This window comes from Mesocricetus auratus, unplaced genomic scaffold (genome assembly GCF_017639785.1).
Source record: "Mesocricetus auratus isolate SY011 unplaced genomic scaffold, BCM_Maur_2.0 Super-Scaffold_100007, whole genome shotgun sequence".
NCBI lineage: Eukaryota > Metazoa > Chordata > Mammalia > Rodentia > Cricetidae > Mesocricetus > Mesocricetus auratus.
Window position 1 is genome coordinate 44,850,007 of NW_024429191.1, and position 25,359 is coordinate 44,875,365.

At 44.8% G+C, this 25,359-nt stretch overlaps 1 protein-coding gene and 1 pseudogene across 9 annotated transcripts in view; one reads left to right on the plus strand and one right to left on the minus strand.

Moving 5' to 3' along the window:
- Positions 1-2,347: 2,347 nt before the first annotated feature.
- Dnah9 (dynein axonemal heavy chain 9) overlaps positions 2,348-25,359 on the minus strand; it is a 337,403-nt gene continuing 314,391 nt past the window's right edge. For 7 of the 9 annotated variants that reach the window (XM_040748879.1, XM_040748878.1, XM_040748877.1 and 4 more), the window contains 5 exons: positions 24,878-25,069; positions 23,049-23,219; positions 15,212-15,394; positions 5,007-5,396; positions 2,348-2,810 (listed from right to left, as the gene is read on the minus strand). In XM_040748879.1, the coding sequence (XP_040604813.1) occupies positions 2,583-2,810; positions 5,007-5,396; positions 15,212-15,394; positions 23,049-23,219; positions 24,878-25,069 (1,164 nt within the window). In that variant the 3' untranslated portion in view covers positions 2,348-2,582. Of the gene's footprint in view, positions 2,811-5,006; positions 5,397-15,211; positions 15,395-23,048; positions 23,220-24,877; positions 25,070-25,359 lie in introns of those variants that run through there. The other 2 variants (XR_005878261.1, XM_040748880.1) reach the window with 2 other exon arrangements.
- LOC101834663 lies at positions 16,378-17,541 on the plus strand (annotated as a pseudogene).

Below are 25,359 nucleotides of genomic sequence, written 5' to 3' on the forward strand. Positions count from 1 at the left end.
CATAGAAGAGCACACTTGGAAATTGAGAGCTCCAGGACCAGTCCATAGAGACTTATCAAATTTATATGTAGCAGAAAGTAACTAGAAAGTGAGAGAATGGTTCATGCTGGGAACACCTTTATCTCAGGTAAGTCTGTTTGTGATGAGTCGTTTTTGAGTCTTTCTTCTACTTGATCAAATGGCTCGTGTCCCCTCTTTATCCTTGCATCCTTCTTGGACTATTATTTTTGCTAGAGTATTTTATGTTTTCAAATGTTCTTTCTTACCTTATTTTGCCTGTAGGCTGTTTGGAAGAAATAGTATCGATCTAGTTTTTAATACTGCCTAGGACTTTATTTTTTTATTTTTTATTTTTTTGGTTTTTACGAGACAGGGTTTCTCTGTATTGTTTTGGAGGCTATCAGTCCAGCCCAGCCTCGAACTCACAGAGATCCGCCTGCCTCTGCCTCCCGAGTGCTGGGATTAAAGGTGTGCGCCACCACTGCCCGGCTGCCTAGGACTTTATTAACAAATATATGTCTAACCTGCCCTTTTGTTCTTGCAGTCATGTTGGTGAGACTTTGTAGGTGTAGCTTCTGACATTCCTAGGAGACCTTAAAAATTTTCACTGTCTCTACCCAATGTTTCCTGAGCCTTAGGTGTGGGAGTGTTTTATAGATATATCCGTTGGGACTGGGCTCCACAACTCAGTATTTTGATTGGTTGTGGTTTTCTGTATTGGTCTCTGTCTGTTGCAAAGACGTTTCCTTGATGAGGAGTCAAGACTACACTTATCTGTGGGTATAAGGACAACTGTATAGATTGTTGTTAGGGATTATTCTGGTTTAGTAAATTACTGATTGTAGATTCTCCTTCAGTAGCCATGACTTCACTATCACTGAGTAGTTAGCTAGTTAGTTAGTAGTTATCTGGACTCTCTCTAGTCGAGCAGATGCTAAGTCCAGTTAGAAGGCTGTTGGTTACTACCAGGTATGCGTGCCACTACTGCACCCTTAGGGTTACTATGCCTCGTTAGTTGTTGATGGGGTTCACAGGTGTCATAGCTGGGTAGGACTGTTGGTCACCTGTCTCCTTTGGAAGCTTGCCTTGTGCCTTCTGGTACCATGAAAGTCCTCAGGGAGGGGGTGTTCAGGTCAGTTACAGCTCAGACGTATTTGGTCCCTATTTCTGAAGCGCTTGGTGTCTTCAATAAGAACTTAATCTTCTACCTCTTGGGGGGGGTGGTAACCAATAGCACCAGCAATAGGCTATATGTTTTGGGAGTCTTCTGGATAGCCCTGGCCAACAACTCAAAAGACAGCTTCTCATGTCTGGTGTTGGGGTTTTCGTTAGGTAGTTTTTTGCTCTTGGAGGGAGCACTGTTAGTTCAGATGAGAAAAGTTCACCAAAACTGTATGTGCATATTTATACACAGAATTATGTGTATTATAGGATTTTTTTGATAATGGTGATTCTTCGTGGCTTTTTCAGGCATTCTACTTGTTTTATCCACTTCCCTCCAGCTTCTGGATTTATCTCCTTCCCCTGTCCCTAGAGAGCTCCCCTTTCCCACTTCCTTCTTAAACCTTACCAAATCTGGTCAGGATTCTGCAGGTTGGGACTCCAGCCTTCCTTTAACAAGTCCTCCAGGGGCATCTGGTGCCTGCTGTAGTTCATGAACCACTGTCTAAATAGAAGTAAACTGCTGCAAGGATCTGAAGGAAGAGTTATCCCCGCTCACCCTGACCCTCCTTACCAAACTCTCACAGAGCTACATGGAACCCATCAAACTGCAAAACCCTTTGGTTTCCAGCTGACATTTCCACAATGGGAAATCTGGAAAGTTTCAGGTGAGTAGCTTTATCGGATAAGTGGCTTCTTGGGTCTCTCATAAGTAGTGTTCAGAGCCACTCTGACAGGATCCACTTATACATTCATAGTTGTATCCTCACCAAGCAGTAAGTAAAAACATTCGTAGATGTATAACTCAATCACAGGTCACTGACAGGTGTCATGTAGCTACAACAGAGGTATTTGTGATTCTGCTGGACTGCGGCCACACCCACATGTTTACCTGCTGTCCAGGCTGCTTTGGGCTACGGTGGCCACATAGAGGGCTTCTAGCCAAGACTGGCCTGAAAAGCTTTGAGTACTTATTCTCTGAGTCTGTTTACAGAGAAATATTAGTGTTTCTCTAACAATGATGATGGAAATCCTGACTAATGGGCATAGCCTATGTGGTTGAGGCATCTGGGAGCTAACTAGAGCTCCAAGATCCAAGACTGCACTATGTATCAGGGTCAGAGTTCATTCCCAGATTGATTATCTTGATCTCTTCACCATTATTTAAGACTCAATAATCCTTAGATGAGTTGAAGAATAAGTCAGTTTATTAGAAAAATTTCACTACCACAGAGTTCTCTCGTTACTCCTGGATGGACTCTTCTTCTCGGCCTTACTTCAGATACCCTAAGTTCCCCAGAGAATTCTACAGAAGGTTAGTGCCTATGATTTCTTCTTAAAATCTGCCATTACCCCTCACCCACTTCCCTGTCAGGGAGCCGCCAGCCACCCTCCTCCACTCCCAAGGGCTCTTCAGGATGCTAAATCTGGAGAAGCAAGGCAACACCAGCTAGAACCCACTTGGATGGGTTTTCTTTAGTCTTCAGGTTGAAAGTCCACACGTAGGTGGGTCCCCGCTGACAAGTCTTGTACACAGGACATGCATAGGCACTTCGGCAATCTTGCTTCTCTGCTGGAATGGCCTTGAGGAACATCACAGGCATGGGGGGTGTCAGGTCCTTCAACTTTGCCTCTGTAATGATGCCAGCCTGGGAACAAGAATACAAAGAGATGCTCGTTAGTGCCAGAGCTCAGCCAGCCAGCCTTGCTTCCGTGAGCGGGACCCAGATATCCTGCCTTCATTCCTGCCCACCCTTCACGTTCTCCCATTAACACACAATGGAAACTATTTCATGCTTTAAACCTTCCTATTTGTTCAGAATAAGTCAACTTTTTGTTTGTTAGTTTGTTCCTTTGTTTGAGAGGGAGGCATTGCTCTGTAGCCAAGGCTGTACCTAAACTCATGATCCCACTGCCTTAGCTTCCTGAGTGCTGGGATTTTTAATATGTGATACCACAACTGACTTTGAGTCAGTTGCTGATGTGGAGCTCTAAATGTCAATCCATCATGTATAAATTAGTACATCTCCAGGTAGATTCCCCCTCTTCTATACTTTTGCATACAACCATTTCATCAGAATATGAAGGGCAAGTGTTTGGCAGATGTTAAGCTATGTGCTAGAGATCTAGTGTGTATGTGTGTGGGGGGGGGCGCAATTCTGCCAGCACAGGCTTTCAGTCTTGAGGTTGTAGTTGTGTCCAGTTGCTACCTCTTTGAGGTTTCATTATGTGGTCACATCACCTCTAGAACATTTCAGTTTTTGTTTTATTACTTTAATTTTAAATAGCTTGCTTCACATGTCAATCCCAGTTGCCTCTCCCTCCCCTCCTCCCGCATCCCCCTGCCCCCAGCCTCCCACCCTATCCCCACTTCCTTCCACATAGGGGATATCCAGAGTCGCAGGGTCCAGGCATTCCCCTAAGAGTCCAGGATGAGAGAGCATCCCTCTTTGTGTTATAGACACATGAAGTCTGTTTGTATGCCAGGGATCTACTGTCCAGGGCCCCATAGGTTGCCCAGGCCTCCTCACTGACTCTCTCACTCAGGGGGTCTGGATTAATTCCATGCTGGCCTCCCAGCTGTCGGTCTGGGGTCCAAGAGCTCCCCCTTGTTCAGATCAGCTGTCTCTGCTGGTTTTGCCAGCCCATTCTTTGCCAATTTGCTCATCGCTCTCTGTCACTGGGTTCCATGGGTTTACTTAAGTGTTTAACTGTGGGTGTTTGCCTCTGCTTCCATCAGTCACTGAATGAAGGTTCTAGGATGGCATATAGTTTAGACGTCAAGTTCATTATCAGGAATGGGCATTTTAGCTTTAACTGGGGACAAGGAAGAGTGTTGGCTAGTTTGTAACTTTTCAGATGGGGCTTCTCTTCTGAGATATCTTGATAGATTCTCTGGGGCTACTGTCTAGTTGGCTATAAAGTTTCTACTGATTCTAAGGTATGTTCTCAGGAACAAGAGAGTCCTTAGTCAAATACATTTGGGCTTGCAGCAAGCACACTGAAGATGAGATCTTTGTGGAGTTCAGAAGACATTTAACTGTTTAACCTGCTGCTTTCCCAACTCTGCTGGACCACAGGGTGTTTCTTCACCACACATGGTGTGGAGTGCTTCGCTGACCCCTTTAACCATGTGACCCTGACCTGCTTTTCTTGTGGACAGAATAATTTGGTTGGTTTTCATGAAGTATATTGAAAGGATTTGTTTTTCTAGTTCTGAGGCTGATGGAAGGCTTGGTAGTTGACAGAACTAGTGAGCAGTGGGGCTCTCATTGGTCCTCAGGACAGCCTGTTGATGCTGAGCAGGAGCAGGGCAAGCTCAGACTGTTTTTAACATACCGTAAAGCCAGCCCTTTTAAAATATGATTGAGCATTCCTGGAAATTAATAGCATACTAGTTTCAGGTTAGGTTCGTCAGTCACCCCAGAGAGAAATGCAGTGCCCATTAGCAGATGCCATCAGTACTGGAACATCATCAGCTGTCTGTGTGCCAGATCCAGTTCAGTTCTCTTACACTGTAACCTGTTTGATTTTCACAGTAGTTATTCTCCCATTTAACAGTTTGCTTAATGGAGCTCTTGAGAGGAAACATAAGACCATAGCCACGTGGTTAGTAAGTGGTGGTGCCGAGATCAGATCCAGCTAGTGTGGTTGAACAGGCCTCATTTTAAGTACACCCTTCTCCCTCTTCAGAGCCTATGCTCTTGTATCATTCTCACTGCATAAAAATGATCTCTAGAGAAATGCACCTAGGTAAAAAGATTCCAGAGCACAGCACTGGGCAGTCAATGTGCATGTCATTCAGCCTGCCCCAAGGTGTCCTTTGGCTTTTACTCAGACTATACCTGTGTGTCCCAGCAGGCACCTTCCATGAAGAGGCCATAGATATAGGCCCCTTCCCGAGGAGGGCTCCGGAACTCCTCTCTGTTCTTCTTCGTCACATCACACTGCAGGGCCATCTGGTCTAGTGGCCATTCATTCTTGCGGGCCATGGACTGCATAATGGCAGTCAGGAAGGACTGGGGGTTGAAGAAGCCTGTTAACCACACAGTTGAGGGCATCGAGAAGTCACCTGTCCAGGCCTCCAGCTCTTTGATTCTATTAAGCAGGTCCAGAAACCAGACTGCCAGGCCTGCCGTGGAAGGGTAGGCACGCCTGGCCCAGGGTTCTGGGACCACATCTAGGTACAGGGCATTCTGTAAGTTTTCCATCTCGCTGGTCATGGTCAGCTCCCCCTAAGGACAAGAGTAGAACAAAGAGTAAGGAGGCAGAAGTCTTGGGAAGCCCTGGGCTCTGCGTGCTGTGACTCATAGGTAGGAGCTGACTCCAGTTGTGGGAGTTACAAAGTGTGGTCCTGTCTTGTATTTGCTTTGGAAGATTTGTATGTAAAGAGAAGCCTTCCTGCCAGCCTGGTTCCAGAACCGCATCAGTCCCAAATAAACACACAGGAGGCTATATTCATTATGAAGCTGGGATTAAAGGCGTGAGCCACCACCGCCTCGGCTTCCTACCCCATGGCAGTTACATCTCGACTTTCTGTGTTTTTCCTTCCCAGAGTCCTCCTGGACTCCTAGTCCCACCTATCTTGGTTCCTTATTGGCCAACAGTGCTTTATTGACATATACACAGAACTTCCCCCATCATTTGTCTTATCAAGGCTGGTGCTTTAGAGCACGCCTAGTGCCCACTGCTGCCACTTCACCATGGCAATGATAAAAGCGACAGCTGCTGCTGCAATGCTGTGATGCACCATGAGGCTGGGGCAGCACACGTGCATGAGCTGAATTCCTGCTGGAATTACTGGGCTTAGGTGCTAGAGGCTCCCACAACAGGCCTGGCAAATTCAGCAACCTTTTTATGAGTTCACACTTCCTAAGTCCTTTCAGCTGCATTTCATGTGCCCAGAAGCTACATGTGGCCTGGCAGACATGGATGTCCCTAGCAACATAGAAGCATCAACACTCGGGCCTTTTGCTTGGTCTTACTGTCGATGCTGAGTGAAGATAAGGAAGTCAGCAGCAAAAGGGGCAGCGCAGGATGCTGATCTTCAGTGGGAAGATCACTTGTGAGCAAGGAAGGGTAAAATTTAACCTGGTTCTCCTGGGTTCCAAGAGCACTTGAACTCTTTTCAACATGAACATGAGTAAAGGGACCGAGGAAAGACGGGCAGAGCTGATGTCTGAGTCTGTTCTGCTCAGCATAGATGCCGAGGAGAATGAGACTGGGCACTAAGTTGGGGACCCAGAGTAGTTATCCCCATAAATAGGAAGGCTATGTTTTCTGTTGATGGGAACTATAGAATGTGCCTTCTCCAGGGCATGTTACAAACCTTATATGTTACAGCTTAAAAAAAAAAGTTTAAGCTGGCATTGGTGGTGGTGGCACATGCCTTTGATCCCAGCACTTAGGAGGCAGAGGCAGGCGGATCTCTGTGAGTTCAAGGCCAGTCTGGTCTACAGAGTGAGTTTCAGGACAGCCAGGGCTACATAGAGAAACCCTGTCTCAACAAACAAAACAAATTTAATATGCCTATAATGTCACCATTTGTTTGCCAATCTGGTTAAAAGGATATGTACAAAGTAATGGATTATTACAAAACAAAACAATAGTACCACAGAGCTATGAAGAAGAAAAAATGAGAAGTGTGTGTGTGTAAGTAAAAGATTTCATAACCAAGGCTGGTCTTTAACTCATGTCCTTCTGCCTCAGCCTCCCAAGTGCAGGGATTATAGGTATACAGCATCATGCCTGGGAAATAATAGGGTTAAGTTTACTTCTCCACAAAATGGTTCTGGGCTTTACAAGTTTGGGTTTATCTATGGAAGTTATTTACTCTACTTCAGTAAGTTTGTGGTTTGTTGCATACTGTAACCCTACAGGACTCGTAAGTCTTTAGTAAAGTGTGATGAAAATGCCCTGGTCCTCTGGTAGTCTACTGTGAGGACTGTGTGAGAGTGAGACAAATTTGTAAGTCATTCGGGACTTGAGACAGCGCCTGTCCTCTGCTTGTAAGGAGAACTTTTTTCTGGTTACCTCCCTGGGACAAGTCAACAATAGTGTTACCAGGCTTCAGTGAAGCCTGAAACCAAGTCTGAGTTATAAGAAATGGTGTTCTTAATATTGAAATAAGTGTCATGGTCTGGGCAGATAGCTTAGTTGGCAAAAATGTTTGCCAGACAAGCATGAGGACCTGAAGGTTATCCCCCAGATCTCACGTAAAAAAGCCAGGCATGGTGGTACATGCTTTTTAGTTCCAGTGCCAGGGAGGTGGAGACTCACTGGCCATCTAGCCTTGTCTGACTGGTGAATTCCAGGTCAATGAGAAACCCAAATAAGATGGATGGCTCTTGAAGAACAATGTCATTCATGGCTGACCCGTAGTCCTCATATGCATGTGCGTAGATACCCCACCCACATACATCCTCACAAACACACATCCCTGCCCCACAAATGGGAACAGCAGTGGAGCTATGTAGCATGGAACTGTGAGTGTGGCTATGTGCTGAGATTTATTTGTCCAAACTAATAGGAAGGGCAACACCAAGAGAAATCCCAAGTGAACTGTGGACTCTGGGGGTGTCACTGCACTCATCAGCTGTAAGACATGTAGACTTTGGGAATGCTAGGAGTGTTTTGTGTGGTGGGACTGGCCTGATGTGAATCTGTAATTGCTATAAACTTAAATACTATACTAGAAAAATAAGACCTAATTTTTCAAATGCAATGCTTAATTCTTAACACCCTTCAGAAACCAAAAGTTTTGACAGCAAAGAAACATGCACAAATTCAAAGAACAGCTTATACCAATTCTTCTCAAAGTGTTCCACACAATAGAAGCAGAAGGGTCTTTGCCAAACTCTTTCTATGAGGCTTCAATAACCTTGATCCCCAAGCCACACAAAGATACAACCAAGAAAGAGAACTTCAGACCAATATCCCTCATGAACATTGATGCAAAAATACTCAATAAAATACTGGCAAATCAGATCCAAGAACACATCAAAACAATCATTCACCACGATCAAGTAGGTTTCATCCCAGGGATGCAGGGATGGTTCAACATACGAAAATCCATCAACGTAATCCACCATATAAACAAGCTGAAAAACAAAAATCACATGATCATCTCACTAGATGCTGAAAAAGCCTTTGACAAAATCCAACACCCCTTCATGATAAAGGTCTTGGAGAGATCTGGGATAACAGGGACATACTTAAACATAATAAAAGCCATATACAGTAAACCAACAGCCAACATCAAACTAAATGGACAGAAACTCAACGCAATTCCTCTAAAATCAGGAACAAAACAAGGCTGTCCACTCTCTCCATACCTTTTCAACATGGTACTTGAAGTTCTAGCTATAGCCATACGACAACAAAGGGGGATCAAGGGGATACAAATTGGGAAGGAAGAAGTCAAACTTTCACTGTTTGCAGACGATATGATAGTTTACATCAATGACCCAAAGAACTCTACCAGGGAACTCTTACAGCTGATTAACACCTTCAGCAAAGTGGCAGGTTACAAGATCAACTCAAGAAAGTCAGTAGCCCTACTATATACAGATGATAAAAGGGCTGAAAGAGAAATCAGAGAAACATCACCCTTTACAATTGCCACAAACAACATAAAATACCTTGGGGTAACGCTAACCAAACAAGTGAAAGACCTGTATCGTAAGAACTTTGAATCTTTAAAGAAAGAAATTAAAGAAGCCCTCAGAAAATGGAAAGATCTCCCATGCTCTTGGATAGGTAGGATCAATGTAGTAAAAATGGCAATCCTGCCAAAAGCAATCTACAGATTCAATGCTATCCCCATTAAAATCCCAGCACAATTCTTCACAGACCTTGAAAGAACAATAATCAATTTTGTATGGAAAAACAAAAGACCCAGGATAGCCAAAACAACCCTGTTCAACAAGGCAACGTCCGGAGGCATCACTATCCCTGACCTCAAGCTCTATTATAGAGCTATAGTCCTGAAAACAGCTTGGTATTGGCACAAAAATAGACAGGCAGACCAATGGAATCGAATTGAAAATCCGGGTATTAACCCACACACGTACGAACATCTGATCTTTGACAAAGAAGCTAAAAATATACAATGGAATAAAGAAAGCATCTTCAACAAATGGTGCTGGCATAATTGGAGACTGGCATGTAGAAAAATGCGGATCGATCCATGTTTATCGCCATGCACAAAACTTAAGTCCAAATGGATCAAAGACCTCAACATAAATCCAGCCACACTGAACCTCTTAGAAGAGAAAGTGGGTGGTACCCTTGAAAGAATTGGTACAGGAGACAGCTTCCTGAACATAACACCAGTAGCACAGACAGTGAGATCAACAATTAATAAATGGGACCTACTGAAACTGAGAAGCTTCTGTAAGGCAAAGGACACAGTCAGCAAGACAAAAAGGCAGCCCACAGAATGGGAAAAAATATTCACTAATCCCACATCTGACAGAGGGTTGATCTCCAAAATTTACAAAGAACTCAAGAAGCAAGTCTCCAAACAGCAAAGGACCCAATTAAGAAGTGGGCTGCAGAACTAAATAGAGAGTTTTCAATAGAGGAGTCTAAAATGGCTGAGAGGCACTTGAGAAAGTGCTCAACATCCTTAGCCATCCGGGAAATGCAAATCAAAGCAACTCTGAGATACCATCTCACTCCTGTCAGAATGGCTGAAATCAAAAACACCAATGACAATTTATGCTGGAGAGGATGTGGTGAAAGGGGGACACTCCTCCATTGCTGGTGGGAGTGCCAACTGGTTCAGCCACTTTGGAAAGCAGTATGGAGATTCCTCAGAAAAATGGGAATAAACCTACCACAAGACCCAGCAACTGCACTCTTAGGCATATATCCAAAAGATGCCCATTCATATAACAAAGATGTCTGTTCCACTATGTTCATAGCAGCTTTATTTGTAATAGCCAGAACTTGGAAGCAACCTAGATGTCCCCCACCCGAAGAATGGATAGAGAAAATGTGGTACATCTACACAATGGAGTACTATTCAGCAGAAAAAAATAATGGAATCATGAGATTCGCAGGCAAATGGATGACACTAGAAGAAACCATCCTGAGTGAGGTAACCCAGTCACAAAAAGAGAAACATGGCATGTACTCTCTCATATATGGATTTTAGACATAGATCTGGGGAATGCCAGCCTACAATCCTATTGCCAGAGAGTCTGGGAAACAGAAACTTCATTTACTGGCTGGTTAATTACTGAGCTGAACTCAAGAAAGCCAGTATCAGAGAGGGAGGACTGATGATCAAAGGGATTAAGACTGGGCTGGTTGAACCCCCAGAAACAGCTGACCAGACAAAGGTTAACTCTTGAATCCCAGGCATCAGCCTGGGAATCCAGCATGGGACTGATCAAGACCCCCTGAATCTGGGTGTCAGTGAGGAGGCCTAGGTAATCTATTGAGCCTTGGACAGCAGATCAGTACCCATCCCAAGTATACACACGGTCTCTGGACTCCCATAGAACAATGTGAGGTGCACTCTCACCCTGAACTCTTGGGGAAGGGTCTAGGCCCTGCCCTATATGAAATGACAGACTACGGACACCCCCATGGAGGGCCTCACCCTCCCGGGGGGAATGAGGGGATAACGGGGGGGTGGGGGTGGGGGAGGGCACGGGAGGAGGGGAGGGAAAGGGAGAGGGACCTCGTACTGACTTGTGAAGCAACCTTGTTTCTTACCTAAATTTAAAATGGAAAATAAAAAAATATTAAAAAAATAATTGCATAAACAAACAAAAAAAATCACTGTTGCATGTATAGGTGTAAATGAATAAATATGTAAATACCAAAAAAAAAGAAACATGAAATATGTAACTTAGTTTTCTTAAGATTTTTCTTGCATCATTTATTTTGGTGATTTTGCAATGAATGACCAAATGCACAAGCAAGAGAAACCAAAAGAATGTGCTGCCTCCTAGGCTTTACCACAGAAGCAGGAAGGACTGAGGAATGCGAGCCACCTTGTAGTTTGGTTTTCAAATGCAGGCATTTCACTACCTTGAGCAGAAGTAGAAATCGTTAGTCTTTAAGGGGCTGGAGGCAACAGTGCCCACCCTTCCTCGATTCACCAAGTGTACCCGTATTGCCTCCTTAGCCTAGGGGAATATGGCAGGACAGTCTGCATGCCAGCCTGTCCTGAGAGCTATTCAGAATAGTCAAAAAGACGTTTCCTGGATTTTGCCAGATTGATGAAAGCTGTCATAGGGGGACAGGAAGAGTCTATGACCAAACTCTGGGCACCAGCCCCCTCCACCCCTGCTTCCTTTCTAAAACAATATTGTTTTTTAAATTTTGTGTGCATCTGTGTCTTTGTGTAGGTTTGTAATCCTGTGTACAGTCTCTGCAGGGACCAAGAGAGGGTGCTAGCTCCTCTGGAGCTGGAGTTATAGGTGGTTGTGAGTTGTCTGCCAGAGGTGCTGAGATCCAAACTTGGGTCCTCTACAAGAGTAGCATGGGCTCTTAAAGGATGAACCTTCAGCAGTCTCTAGTATGCCTCTTCTTAAAGATTGTGATACAATGAAGAAGATGGTTTCCTAACTTTTCCTGGCCTGGATCTGAGCAGTACTGGTTAATATCTAAGCTTACCCTGTTTACAGGGTGGGTCATCAAGAAGAAAACTTAAAAATCGGGCTTAGCCTTGTGTACCAGGGTCCTGTGATATACTTTCCTGGTTTCCACACTGACAGGAAACTTGGAGAACTGCAGTCTGTGTGGCATCTTTCCCAGGTATGATGAAGGCTACTTCTCTGTGACCTTATCCACTTTATCCATCCCTGTGAATAAGTGCTTTCATAATCTTCTGTTGGTACAATAGAATAGAAGCTTTATTTTTCCTATAGGCCTTCATTCCTTTGAGTCACAACGTGTTAGAAGCTAAGGAAGAAGTTATAGGTAACGAGAAACCTTCCTTTGGAAGGCCATCTGTATCCAGGCTATGGTCGCATGGCAGCAGCAGCATCAGGGCATAGAGAGGCTGGGGATAGCACTTCCTTGAGTACTTGATGCCACACCCTGTGCTGACACATTCCTCTCCATTCTTTTCAGGGATTGCTAAAATAGATATATATCATTACTCCTGGCCACTAGCTTTTAAGTCACCAGGAAGTGGAATATGGGTCCCACATCTTCCACTGTGCCTTCCAGACAGAAGTTGGCAGTGGCTTGTTCATTTTAGTCTCTGGTAGAGAACAAGATACCTTTGGCTAAAGGTATCAGGCCTGGGTAACTGCTGAATTAGGTGATGATCAAAAGATCATTATGCCCTTCCCAATTTGATTTGGAAGTCAACATAGTCTGAAGACGTCAGGAGTGAAAGCCAGCCTTTGTATTTGAACCAGTGCACAAATTTAGAAAAACTAAAGCATAGTGAAAAAAACCCAAAGCCATCCATCATTTGAGTAATGAGAAGTTCCAGACATGCCCAGATGCTGGCCTAGCCAAGTGAAATGGAATCCATGGGGGTTCTGAGATTTTTCTGGCAGCTGCTTTTCAAAGCATGAAACAGGTGAGTTTAATTTTTCTAATATTTCTTTGCAGGATACTTAAAATACCAAATATTTGAATATACAATCAATATAAATTATTAATGACATATTTTACAGTTTTTGGTCTTTTATCTTTGAAATCTGATGTGTCACTTATATTAGTGTCTAGTGTTTTGGACAAGTCTAAAAGCTTGGATTCTCTTGCTTACCTCTGTAGGAAGAGAATTTTCTAAATAGTCTTATTAGTATATGCTCCTTTGAAAATTACAAATAATGAAAAAAAAACCCCGCAATTTAAGAATTCCATAGTTCAGGCTTTTGTGCATCTGCCTAATGGGAATGAGAAGACCTAGGGAGGCTGGGAGCCATATGTCTGACAGTGGTGAATTCCCAAGAGAAATTCTCTCTGTGGAACTTGTCCATGGCTGACTGGCTTTCCCCAGATTTCTTCCCTACCCACATTCTGTGTGCTCTGAGCCGCTCCAGGCTTAGAGAGCTGTATCTGGCAGCTCAGCTAGGACTTTCTGGGAATATGTTCTTATAGCCAGTCAGTTCATTTTTATCATAAAGGCTAAGAGTGTTTGGTTAATGACTCAAGGGTCAGGTATTTTGTAACTGTAGTGCCTAGTTGGGATGTCATTTGGCTTGTCTTATGTGCTGGGGGACTGGAGATGCCCACTTTTTTACTGCATGGGACCAGTGGTAGCCTCGAGTGGTGACATGACAACTGAAGAGAAGTAAAGGACAAAGGAAAAAGTCAGCAGGTCACCTGTCCCCCCCTCCCCTGCAAGCTTGGAAGCAGGCTTCCCCACTGTCCCATCTAGCAGGAGCTGGTGTGCTCTGTGTCCTGGCCAGCCCATCTGGGAGGCCCACCTATTGTAGCCTGCCTCCTGGGGGGGGGGCTTCCTCTGCTGCTTTCCCTGCTCTGAACTCTGCCTCCTTTTGCCATGGAGGGCATCCTCTGCCTTTCCTCCTTCTCATGCTGTGCTTTAGAAGCTGCACTCACCCCCAGGGTCACCTGGAACTGCTTACAGGGCTTCACCATGATGTCATCATGAAGGACAGCAGGACGGGTAGATGGAGATAGAGATGGGAGAATGTGTTATGAGTCTGATGACCAGACTACTCTGGGGGAAGCTCATGAAACTGTTTCCTAAGAGGATTCTGATTGGAAAATACCCTCCAGGTCACACAGGTTCCTCACTACTTGTAGGTCATCATCCTATCACCTTCTGGAGGTTCACCTTACTTAAACTATTGCTTGTCTAGGTGAACTCTTAGAGCAGCCTATGGGTCCTCTGCTCTCTAGAAGCCCTGTCCTTTTGTCCTCAACTGCCCCTCTATCTACCTTTCCTCAAAGGTCTCTCTGTGTCTTCTCCTCTGGGGTCTTTCCTTGTGTCATAGGCCTTTGCCTGCTTCCTCCTCTAGCCTGCTTATGAACCCGCATCTTCTATCAGGCTGTTCTGGCAGGGAAGGCTCCTCTTTAGCCTCTTTGTATCCTTCCTCACGGAGCCCATCAATCAACATTGTGGGAAGTAGACTGAAAGGAGAGAAACTCCACACTGCTTCCCCATGTCTTCACAGGCATTCTTCATGATTGACTACACAGAGCCACAGTGAAGGTTCTTAGAAGAAAAATGAGTGAACAAATTGGAAGTCGAATGAGTAAATAGCCTGCATCAAATTTTACGGCTTCAATAAGCTATGACCGCAGCAAATCTACTCAGGATAATTGCTACCACACACCTGCTTACCCAGGACTAGAGATTCAAAATATGATGGGCAAGGGCCTGCTTTACATTTGACACTGGTGTGGAAGTTTGCATTTATTTGATTATATGCTGGTGTGGCATTTGAAGGCCATCAAACCTGCCTGTCCTCATCTTCCATATTATTTCCCTCTGTCCATATTATGCATGCGTGTGGAGAGGTGGAGATTAAAAGAAGAAAAATTAAAACAACCCTAGATTTTGCTGTATGTGGTACTTTCTATAGGGCTCTACATGTAGAAAATTCAATTGCTTTTCACACACACACACACACACAACTGGATTTTGTAGTTCCAAAAACTAGACATGAAGCACCGGCAGTATTCAGACTTGGATTTTGGGGCCTACCTTGGTTTTCACTGTAAGCTACAAAACTATTTTCTGGATAATAGACACACACATACATACATACACTTCTAAGACCCTGGGGATCAAACCTTGTGTATGTTGGGAAAGCTCTATCACTGAGCTGTTCCGACAGCCGGAGATTATAACTCTTTTACTACAGATCTAAATCATTACCCATGGACATAGAAGACTCCACTGAATAGGGGTGAAGCACTATGCAGATTCTTTTAGAGGTCCCCAGGGCCAGACTCTGGCTTCTATGGAGTGACACCTCTTAGGCATGCAAGTGGCTTTGGGACAGTTGCCCTTCAGCTTCCAGACCCCTTAGTGTCTGTCACTCTGTCCCTGCGGGGTCCAGCCATGTCCTCTGGCAATATTTCTCTTACTCATGACCTTGCTCACCTGTAAACCGAGGTGCAGCTCTCTCAGTGAGCGCTGAATCTCTCTGGTAAGGGTGTTCATGCGTTCACACTCCTGGAAGGCAACTACAATGTAGGGGGTGCGTTCCTCCACCTTGGCCATCAGCTCTGGGATGTTAAACTCCTCTGTCACCCGATCCAGTATTTCTTCTAGAAGGGCCTTGACCTGCTCCATGGCAGAAAATAGGGGATTAAGGAGGGACTCCATGGAAATACATGCCTGGTATGGTAAATCTGGCCAATACTCTCATGGTTGGGGGCCTCACAAGTTCCAGGGATATTAGGTTCCTACTTTTATTAATGTGCTAAAAGAACATAGTATCAAACTACATTCTAAATTCATAGTTCTCTACCCATAGATTAGTGCAGCTCTTTGACCTCATCTCAGAGGAGTTGTTCTGTACAGTAGATGAGGGTTAGCACAGAAACTCAAAACCAGTTAAAGTGCTGCGAGTAAGTGACTGTGGAGTGCTCGGTCTCACATGGGACATCTGTATTACTCCAGGGATCAGGACCAGTGCTGGAGAGGGGACAGGAAGATTGTAAAAGCCAGAAGCTGGTGAGAACCTGAGCAAAGCACTGTCAGGATGTGATAGGACTGTCACACTGTTAAACTCAATCTCAGCTGTGGTTGCTTGCAAAAGACCAAGTGAGGCAGCACCCGCCCATGAGCTGATAAAAAAAAAAACATGGAGTTGAGAGTGTATGGAGGTAAGAGTCCTGAATATGGAGTTAGAGGAAGGAGTGGGGGTGATCAAAAGGCATTGTATGAAATTCTCAAAGAATTGAGAAAATACATATTTTAAGTAGAGCGGTTCCATTCTCCTATAATGGACACTAGGTGACAATCACCTATCATCTGTTGCCCATCCTCTCTTCACACTCCAGTTTGCTTGCTTAGGTCAGCTAGGTCAGGGCTAAGGAGTGACCTCAGGACACTGCTCTCCAGAGGCTGGCCAGTTCACTGTGACTTGTGTCACCAGCTTAAAAAGGTCAACACATCTTTCTAAGAATTGAGGTGGAAAAACAGGCTGACCCAGTTACTACAGGAACTAAACTAGAAAGACTTTGACATAAGATGCTCCTTGTAGGGCTCTCTGCTCCTCCCTGTTCTAGACGCAGCCGCATCTCTTTGTGCAGTACCAGACTCGTTCCTGAGACACAATGGTGAAGGTCGGAGTGAACGGATTTGGCTGTATTGGACGCCTGGTTACCAGGGCTGCCTTCACTTCTGGCAAAGTGGAGATTGTTGCCATCAATTACCCCTTCATTGACCTCAACTACATGGTCTACATGTTCCAGTATGACTCTACCCATGGCAAGTTCAAAGGCACAGTCAAGGCTGAGAATGGGAAGCTTGTCATCAACGGGAAGGCCATCACCATCTTCCAGGTGCCGAGTATGTTGTGGAGTCTACTGGTGTCTTCACCACTATGGAAAAGGCTGGGGCCCACTTGAAGGGTGGAGCCAAGAGGGTCATCATCTCCGCACCTTCTGCTGATGCCCCCATGTTTGTGATGGGTGTGAACCATGACAAGTACGACAACTCCCTCAAGATTGTCAGCAATGCATCCTGCACCACCAACTGCTTAGCCCCCCTGGCCAAGGTCATCTATGACAACTTTGGCATTGTGGAAGGACTCATGACCACAGTCCATGCCATCACGGCCACCCAGAAGACTGTGGATGGCCCCTCCGGGAAGCTGTGGCGTGATGGCCGTGGGGCTGCCCAGAACATCATCCCTGCATCCACTGGTGCTGCCAAGGCTATGGGCAAGGTCATCCCAGAGCTGAACGGGAAGCTCACTGGCATGGCCTTCTGTGTTCCTACCCCCAACATGTCCATTGTGGATCTGACATGTCGCCTGGAGAAAGCTGCCAAGTATGAAGACATCAAGAAGGTGGTGAAGCAGGCGTTCGAGGGCCCACTGAAGGGCATCCTGGGCTACACTGAGGACCTCCTGCGACTTCAACAGTGACTCCCACTCTTCCACCTTTGATGCTGGGGCTGGCATTGCTCTCAATGACAACTTCATAAAGCTCATCTCTTGGTATGACAATGAATTCGGCTACAGCAACAGGGTGGTGGACCTCATGGCCTAAATGGCCTCCAAGGAGTAAGTGACCCACCCTGGACCATCCACCCCAGCAAGAACTCAAGCAAGAGAGAGGCCCTGGCTGCTGAGCAGTGCCTGTCCAACAACCCCCACACTGGTCATCTCCCTCACAGTTTCCATCCCAGACCCCCAGAATAAAGGAGGGGCTTAGGGAGCCCTGCTCTCTTGAATACCATCAATAAAGTTCACTATACCCATAAAAAAAAAAAGATGCTCCTTGTAGACCACATGGGGCTGAAGTGGTAAGCACCTGTGACAAACGTGTGTGTGGGTGCAGATGCACATGTCGACAGCCTTTCAAGGCAGTGGTTCCCACATCCTCAGGTCCTGCGAATCGTGGATCAAACACAAACGTACCTTGTCATTATTCCATAAACGGTGTAACTGTTTGTACAACCTTAGACTCATCTAGGGGTGATTTAAGGTATATGAAATGGGTGTGCTGTACCTCAGAGCACCTGCCCAGTACGCATGAGGTCCAGCACTATATAAAAGTATACCAGAGGATGCACATAACTTATATGCAGATACTAAGCCATCAACATAAGGCATTTGGGAGTTTGGCATCCATAGGGAGGGGCATGGATATTGAGGGATTTCCCCTCGCCCCCATTTCTTTCTATTCTGTATTTCCAGGAGGCAAGACTGTGGCTTTCTGTTTGTGAATTCTGAAAGAGACATGGCCATCTATCACTTAAACTCCCTCCCACAGTCCCTATTCCCACACAAACTATCAGCTAATTAGACCAGGGGAGCCAGAATAAGCTGGATTTCTCTCCTAGAAAATTGGAACTGAGTTACAGAGATTGTGGGTTATTTGGGGCCAAGCACTTGGAGGCTGAGTCTGCCATTTTGGGGTAAGCCCAGGAGGGGTGTTAGCAGAGAAAGACAAATGAAGCTGCACACACAGAATGGCCATATGTGCAGCAGAGTGGGGGGGGGAGCTGGAAGTGGGAGCAGGTGAACCAGCACCAGCCCTTCAGGTCCTAAGCAGGGCTCTCGAGGCCTGCACCTGCCTGGGCTTTGTAAGCTTTACATCTCCATCCCTTCCTCCAACAGCAGGCCTCTATCCCCTTAGAGAAATGATTTCTTCCCCATCTTTCTGGACACAGTCGCTGGGCCCAAGCATCTTCTTACTCAGTTCTCATGGGATGCAAGCAAGTCAGTTAGGCCTTAGGTTTTCATCCATAAACATATCCACTAGAGTCTGTCTTGGCTGGCTCCCCTCCCCCAATTCCCAGGGTTGACTTGAAGATCAAATCAAATGAACTGATGGATATCACAGCATCTGAAAGCTTTGAAGGACTATATAAATGTAAAGGATGATTAATATTCACCTTGCCTTGAATTGCTAACACACAATCCATTCCCCAGGAAAAGAGCTGATGCTAGAAAAAAAAAAGGAAAAAAAAAAGAAACCAAGAGCCTATCACCCCACGCCAAATGGGTCTCTGGTTGCTGTCATAGCAAAAAGTAGAATGGAATTTTAATGGTACCTGAAAGCTGCTGCCAGAGCCAAAGACAAATGGCTAAATTTATATTATATTTCTGTCTCTGGAGTGGAATTGAAGAAACAGTTCTGTATCAGTGAGCGGCCATTTGGCTGTGACTCACAAAGAGATGAAAAGATGGTCTAGAGGCATTGCTCCAAAATACACAAGGATGGGGACACAGAGTTCTTTCCTGCCTCTCATCAGGTCAGGAGGATTTTGGAGTCCTCGGAAGGAGCTGGGGATGGGGAGGAACTGGACACAGACAAAGGAGGTCTCTCTCATGCTCAGGGAGCCCCAGGGGGCCTTCGGAGGGGACAGGTGGGCTCCAAGGGCTTAGGTCTATGTCATTTCCATGAACCAATACCTTTGCTTTTCCTTCTATTTAGTAAAGTAATACATATTTACCATAAATATCAGGAAAACACCTTCTAGAACCTTCTTGTAAGAGGGAAAATACTGTTAAGCTGCCAATAGTTGATTGGGTCATGCAGATTTCCTTCAATGTATAGAACACTTTGTCCTTGCAGTCATCAGCCAGCTAGCCACATTCACTTAACAATTATCATTTATGCATTTATCACCCATCCATCTACCAGTCTCTCTCTCTCTCTCTCTCTCTCTCTCTCTCTCTCTCTCTCTCTCTCTCTCTCTCTCTAGCCCTCTCCACAGGCACGAATATCACACACACACACACACACACACACACACACACACACATATATATATATATATATATATATATGTCTTTTCTTTTCTCCCCCTCAGTACTGAGGATTGAACCTAGGGTCTTCTGCATGCTAGGAAAGCACTCAACCACTGAGCTACAGAGCTGTCCCTGTAATCCTATTTATTTACTTATTGAGACAGGGTCTTACTTTGTGGCCCTGGCTGGCCTGGAACTTGCTATGAAGACCAGGCTGGCCTTGAACTCACTGGGATCTACCTTCTGTTGCCTTCCCAGTGCTGGGATTAAAGGTGTGTGCTACTGTGGCTGGCCTCCCTATAAATCTTAAGTGCACTCCTCTGTCACCACATATGGGATGGCTTTAATTCCAAGTATGGATTATTTTGCTGTTTTGACATGCATAATTTATTGTCCTTCTATTGGTAAGTAATTGTTCTGTTCATCATTTCTACATCATAAAAATTCTGCAATAAATAAGTGTAAATACATCATAAAATCATCCGTGTATGTTTGAGTGCTTTCAGTGGCTAGTTTCTAAGAAACAGAATCATGAGTAGAAAACGAACATTCTGAACTTGGGCAGCTACTGTCAGATTGTTCTGTCAATTCAACCTTTACCAACAGATGAATGGACCTACCTTTTTAGGTCTCGCCACTATGGATCATGACATTTGAAAACCTTTAGCATTATGAAAAATGACATTTTGCTTTCCTTAGGTGTCACTGAGATAATGTCACTTTTCTTATTGAATGCTTACCTTTGATCCCCACCCAAACGGGAATTACAGGTGGTTGTGAGCTGCCTGATGTGGGTGCTGGGACCTGAACCTAAGCAGCAAGCACACCTAAGCCATCGCTCTAGGCCTTAAAGAAATGGAATTCACTAAAAGTATCAATCTTTGTGTTCCTAGACTCTGAGGTTCCTAAATCGTTGCAAGTACCTTCTTTGTACAGGCATAAAAACATCCCTACAAACAGGTCTGGCAATGTGTCTGTGGTTTTCATGTCTTGCATTTAAATATGTGAGGAATTTATACTTTCATCAAAGCGTAGCGAATCTGGTTTACTTTTCTCTAAAAGGCTAGCTGTTTTTTCAGCACTAAGAAATCCTGTCCTTTAGCACCAAACTGTTTCATCACAGAAGGGATGTAGGCTCGCATCCCAGGGCACTGCCAGAGGAGACCAGCGCTCTGACTGATTAGCATCCCCTCCAGGTTTAAATGTTGAACCCCAGTTCTCAGTATCTCAGAATATGACTGGATCTGAACACAGACCTCTATAGAGGAAATTAAGGGTTGGCCTGAATTCAGCTTTATTAGTGCAGAAGAGGGGGTTTGGGTACAGCATAAAAGAAAACAAGGCCACATGAGGACACAATTGAAGAAGTGGCCACTGCAAGCCAAGAAGTGATGCCCGAGAAACAATCACATCCACCTGCACCTTACTGGGGATGCTAGTTTTTAGATAGATGAGGACTTGACTTTCTGCTGTGTAAGTTACCCAGGTTTGTGCAGTTATAGTGCTCTCCTCCTGGCTGTCAGCAGATTTGTCTGCCCCAAGTAGTCAAGACCAAGCAGCAGTTCTAGGCCAGGTTGTCCAGTGAACCTCCAGTGCCCTCAGAGAAACCTACTTGGGTTACAGTATGGTAGACACTGCTTGTCTCCTCCCCAACTTTCCCAACCCTTGCCTTTCTTTCTCTCTTTCTTCTAGGCTCACAGCAGCTAGCCACACTAACCCCAGCTTCCCCTCATGAAGGTGTGAACATGGCAGTAGACTTGGTTCAAGGTTTCAAGAGTATGGGTGAAAAGGAGAGCTCTGGCTTTGGCTCTCTTCCTCACTATCTGCAGAACTACAAGAACATAGGAACCATGTAAAAAACAATTCCTTGGCCAAGTAGTGAGACAAGACATGATGGGACATGTACCCAATAATCTGCATGTATGCTATGCATGATGAGAGCTGAACCTCGCTTGAAGGCTCCTGTCCATCACTTACACAGTCCTGGCATTTTTCTTTCTGGGCAATGTCACTGCTTCCCCTCATTCTCTGATTTTATCTTACACATAGAATGGTGTAATTAGTATGCTCATCTGCATCACAATCATTAGTGTACCACTCCTGGGCCTAACCCCATGTCATGGTTTGAATCTGAACTGTTCATTTAAAGGCTGCTGATCTCTGGGAAGTAGATAGGGCCAACTTGCAGAAAAAGATCACTGGGGTCTGCTTTTCACCCCTGCTTCTACCATGCTCTCTCTGCTTTGTGGTCTATTCTGGTGTGAAGAACAGGTCTACCCCATGTTCCTACCACCATGGAGGAGCTGTTCTACACTGCATTTCATGCCATGGGAGTAGAAATCCCTCTGAAGCCATCAGCCAAAGCACACTCTTCCTAAATTGTTTCTGTTGGGCATTCTGGTCACAGAGATGTGCCAGTAACCAATTACCTCCTATCTACGACTCAGAATTCCCTTTCCTTTTTTCCAAGTTCTGAAGATTGGATTTAAGGACTTTGTACATGCAGGCAAGTTACTTTATTACTGAGCTTTACACATATCCCTCAGAATTATACTTTCAAGCCCTGTGGCTTGTTTTAATTGCATATTATAACTTTATAACTCCTATTTGAAGGATATGACTCCCAACTTTTAACGAAAGTCTAGCCCCCTCAGTTTCAATCACTTTGCTTTCTAAGAATCAGTCCTTGCAGCATGAATGTTTGATAAGTGTCTAGCTTTACCACCCTAACCTTCCAAGGCTGTTTCCTTATGAGCCCCATGGTGGCACCATTTAGAGCAATGGTTCTCAACCTGTGGGTTATGAGAGATGCCGCATATCAAATTTTTACATTACAATTCATAACAGCAAAATTGCAGTAATGGAGTAGCAATAAAACAAGAAATCACAGCACTAGGAAGGTTGAAAACCACTGAGTTGGAGGGATCTGGCAGTGTTGTGGGGTGGATGTGGGTTGGCAGACAGACACCTCTTCTAAGAAGAATTCAAGAAAAAAATTATCAAGAAATTTCACTCTGGTAGTCCATTCTTCTGTCTTCTGTTCCCCTACATCATGTTAAGCATTTGGTTCTCCTCAAACCTGTATGCCTTGATTTGTTTTCTACTCTGTAATTTCTCCCTAGCTTCATGCAACTTCCCTCCCTTGAAGCATTTTGTGTCCATTAATACTGGGGTTGAAGGTCATCCACAATGAGAGAAGTGTGGCTGTCCAGATGGGGTCTAGTTGGCAGGTGAGTGGAGAGGTATTTTACAGCTAATTGTGACACCATTGTTTATTTTGCCTCAAAAAAATCCATAAGTTGGTATCAGTGTCCCTAAGTCCTTCCTGCCTAGCCCTGACCTTCCCTCATCTCAGCACACAAGGCAAATGAAATCTGACTTTGAACTGGCAAAGCCATCTGCCAATCCCAATGTCAAGGACTTCCTGCCAATGTTGTTAGCAGAAGAAGGCGCCCATTTGCAAGCCTTTGGATCCCCAAAATATCTCAGACAAGAACCACCACGCACCTTTTCTTCCCTTGTAATGCCAGCTCCATCTCCAGATTGGTGGTCCCTAGGCTGCATCTCCAGCACTGTTCGGAAGAGCTTTTCCGATGTCTGGGTAAGAAAGCCAATCTCAGCATTCGGGTGAAGGCCATACAGGTAGGGAGACTCAGGGGGCAGCTCAGCATCGATGTACTGAAACCAAAGGCGAGATTAGCCAGAGTAACTAACTCGTCTCCTATCTGCAAGGTCCTCTGTGGGACACGGTGCTAACATCCCAGTGGAGGACCACAGCATACTTCACCCACTGTCCAGTTTCCCCCAGTCTGCTCCTGACATCATCCTCCTCTCCTACCAGACCAGCTCCCCGCAACTCCCATACAAAATATAAACTCCCGTACAAACTGGAGGGCTCGCACTCCCAAGAAAAGGAACTGGAGTTGAAGCACTTAAAACACTGTGTCACCCAAACATGTCTCTGGTTAATTCTGGTAGCCACAGACTGCTCAAGAATCTTGCCCAGTTTGTTTCTTCACTGATTGTTTTGTGTGTCCCTTTGCAGTTCTTTTTTTTTTTTTAAGGCAAAAGGTACATCCCCAGTTAAATTCCTCAAGGAACTTTTGGGATTTCTTGGTGGTGTTACTGACTAGTTTAAATGTTGCTCATTCTTTAAAGGCAGCTTTGCAGTTTTTCCTTGCATTTTTTTCCAGCCCATTTCTGGGCCCTTGGCAGGTGCTCTAGAACCATCTTTGATCTGGCAGATTCCAGGGACATGCGAGGAAGGGATTCTACCTCAGCCTTTTGAGAATGTGCAAGTCCTGTTCCTGTGAGACACAAGGACCATGTGTCCTCGGCTCTGGCAGGTGGATTGTCCACAGACACCAGGGGATGCTCTTGCACTATCATCTTGGGCAAAGCCTTTCAGATGGTTAGAAGCTCCTTATTTCTCACAAGGATTCCCCTCATTTTGAATTTCTTCTTACAGGTGTGACTCTGTGACTGTGACTTTTTTTTTTTAAACTTGGGGATGCAAGAGTTTATTTCAGCTTACAACAATCAGTAACAGAGACTGTGATTCTTAAGTTTTCTGAATTAAAAGTTGTTTTAAAGTTTCTATGACCACTCTTTTCCCTTAAATTTGGTATAAACTTTAGTAAGTTTTAGTTCTTTTGACAATCTTAAAAGTCTAACGACCGCACCCCACTCCCTTCTCTCAGTAGATTTCTCATGGCAGGTTAAAAAGAGAGCTGAATGATTTAAAAATAAATGCAATAAAAGCACATGAAAAACTGAAATGATAGTAAGAAAAGTCTCAGTGAAACTGTTTTTCTTTTATGTGAGTATACATGCCTATGTCCATAGCAACCAACAGGAAATGGGGGGAGTGAGTGATCTGGACAAAAGATCATTTTCTATCAAGATACTGATAACATTTATGCAAAGATTTTGAAGTTCTTACCTGAGAGTTTTCCCTGTTAATATTGGTTTTTTTTTTGGCAACATCTTGAATAAAAACAAGTAAGTAACTGCCCTGGGATGCTATTTTTAGAAAAGACTGACAAATAGAATTATGGAATCAAACATCAAGGATACAAAGATCTCCAGGCTTAATTTCATCTTTAATCTGAGGCTGGAAATCCTGAGCCTCTTGGGTTGAGCGAAACTTAAGGGGCAGAGAGTAAGAGAGTAAGGCTGAAATCTGCTCAGCCTTTCTGGATGCCCTTTCCTGGTCCCCAGTCTTGTTCCAGTGTGAGCATGTGCATGCTGAGCTGTGCAGGGCAGACAGGATGATCAATCCACCCTCCCACCCCCCACGAGACCATCACACTGCTGTACGCACAGCTATGCCTCACCTGATGATAACCACTGTAGTCCATGTTGCCTGGGAGTGGGAACCCTGGCGCCAGGGACAGCTCTCCTTCTAGCATTTCTGGCCTAATGAATTCCTCCAAATAGGTTCTGCAGAGTCTCCTGTCCCAGTCATCTGTAATATGGCCTCCATACATGATCTCACCAAACAGGTAGCGCAGGTCATCGTAGGGCACCTGAGTCAGAGGCAAGAGAGCCGGAAAGATTTCCTCATAAGCTTTGGTGCTGCAATCTTCCTGAGATTAAAAGCGATGCCTTTTTAAACTTTGTGCCCGCAGAGCCTGGCAGTATTGAGCATGCTTGGGGATATCACTAAAGGTTTATAGCTGGCTTTTCCTAGAAGCCCTTCACATAGGCAATGAATGTCAAATGAAGGCAGTGAGAACCATGACCCTTTTCACATTTTTCTGTTGTTAATAACAGGATCAGTTGTCCCCTCTGAAAGTTCAGAGTAAATAAAACACAG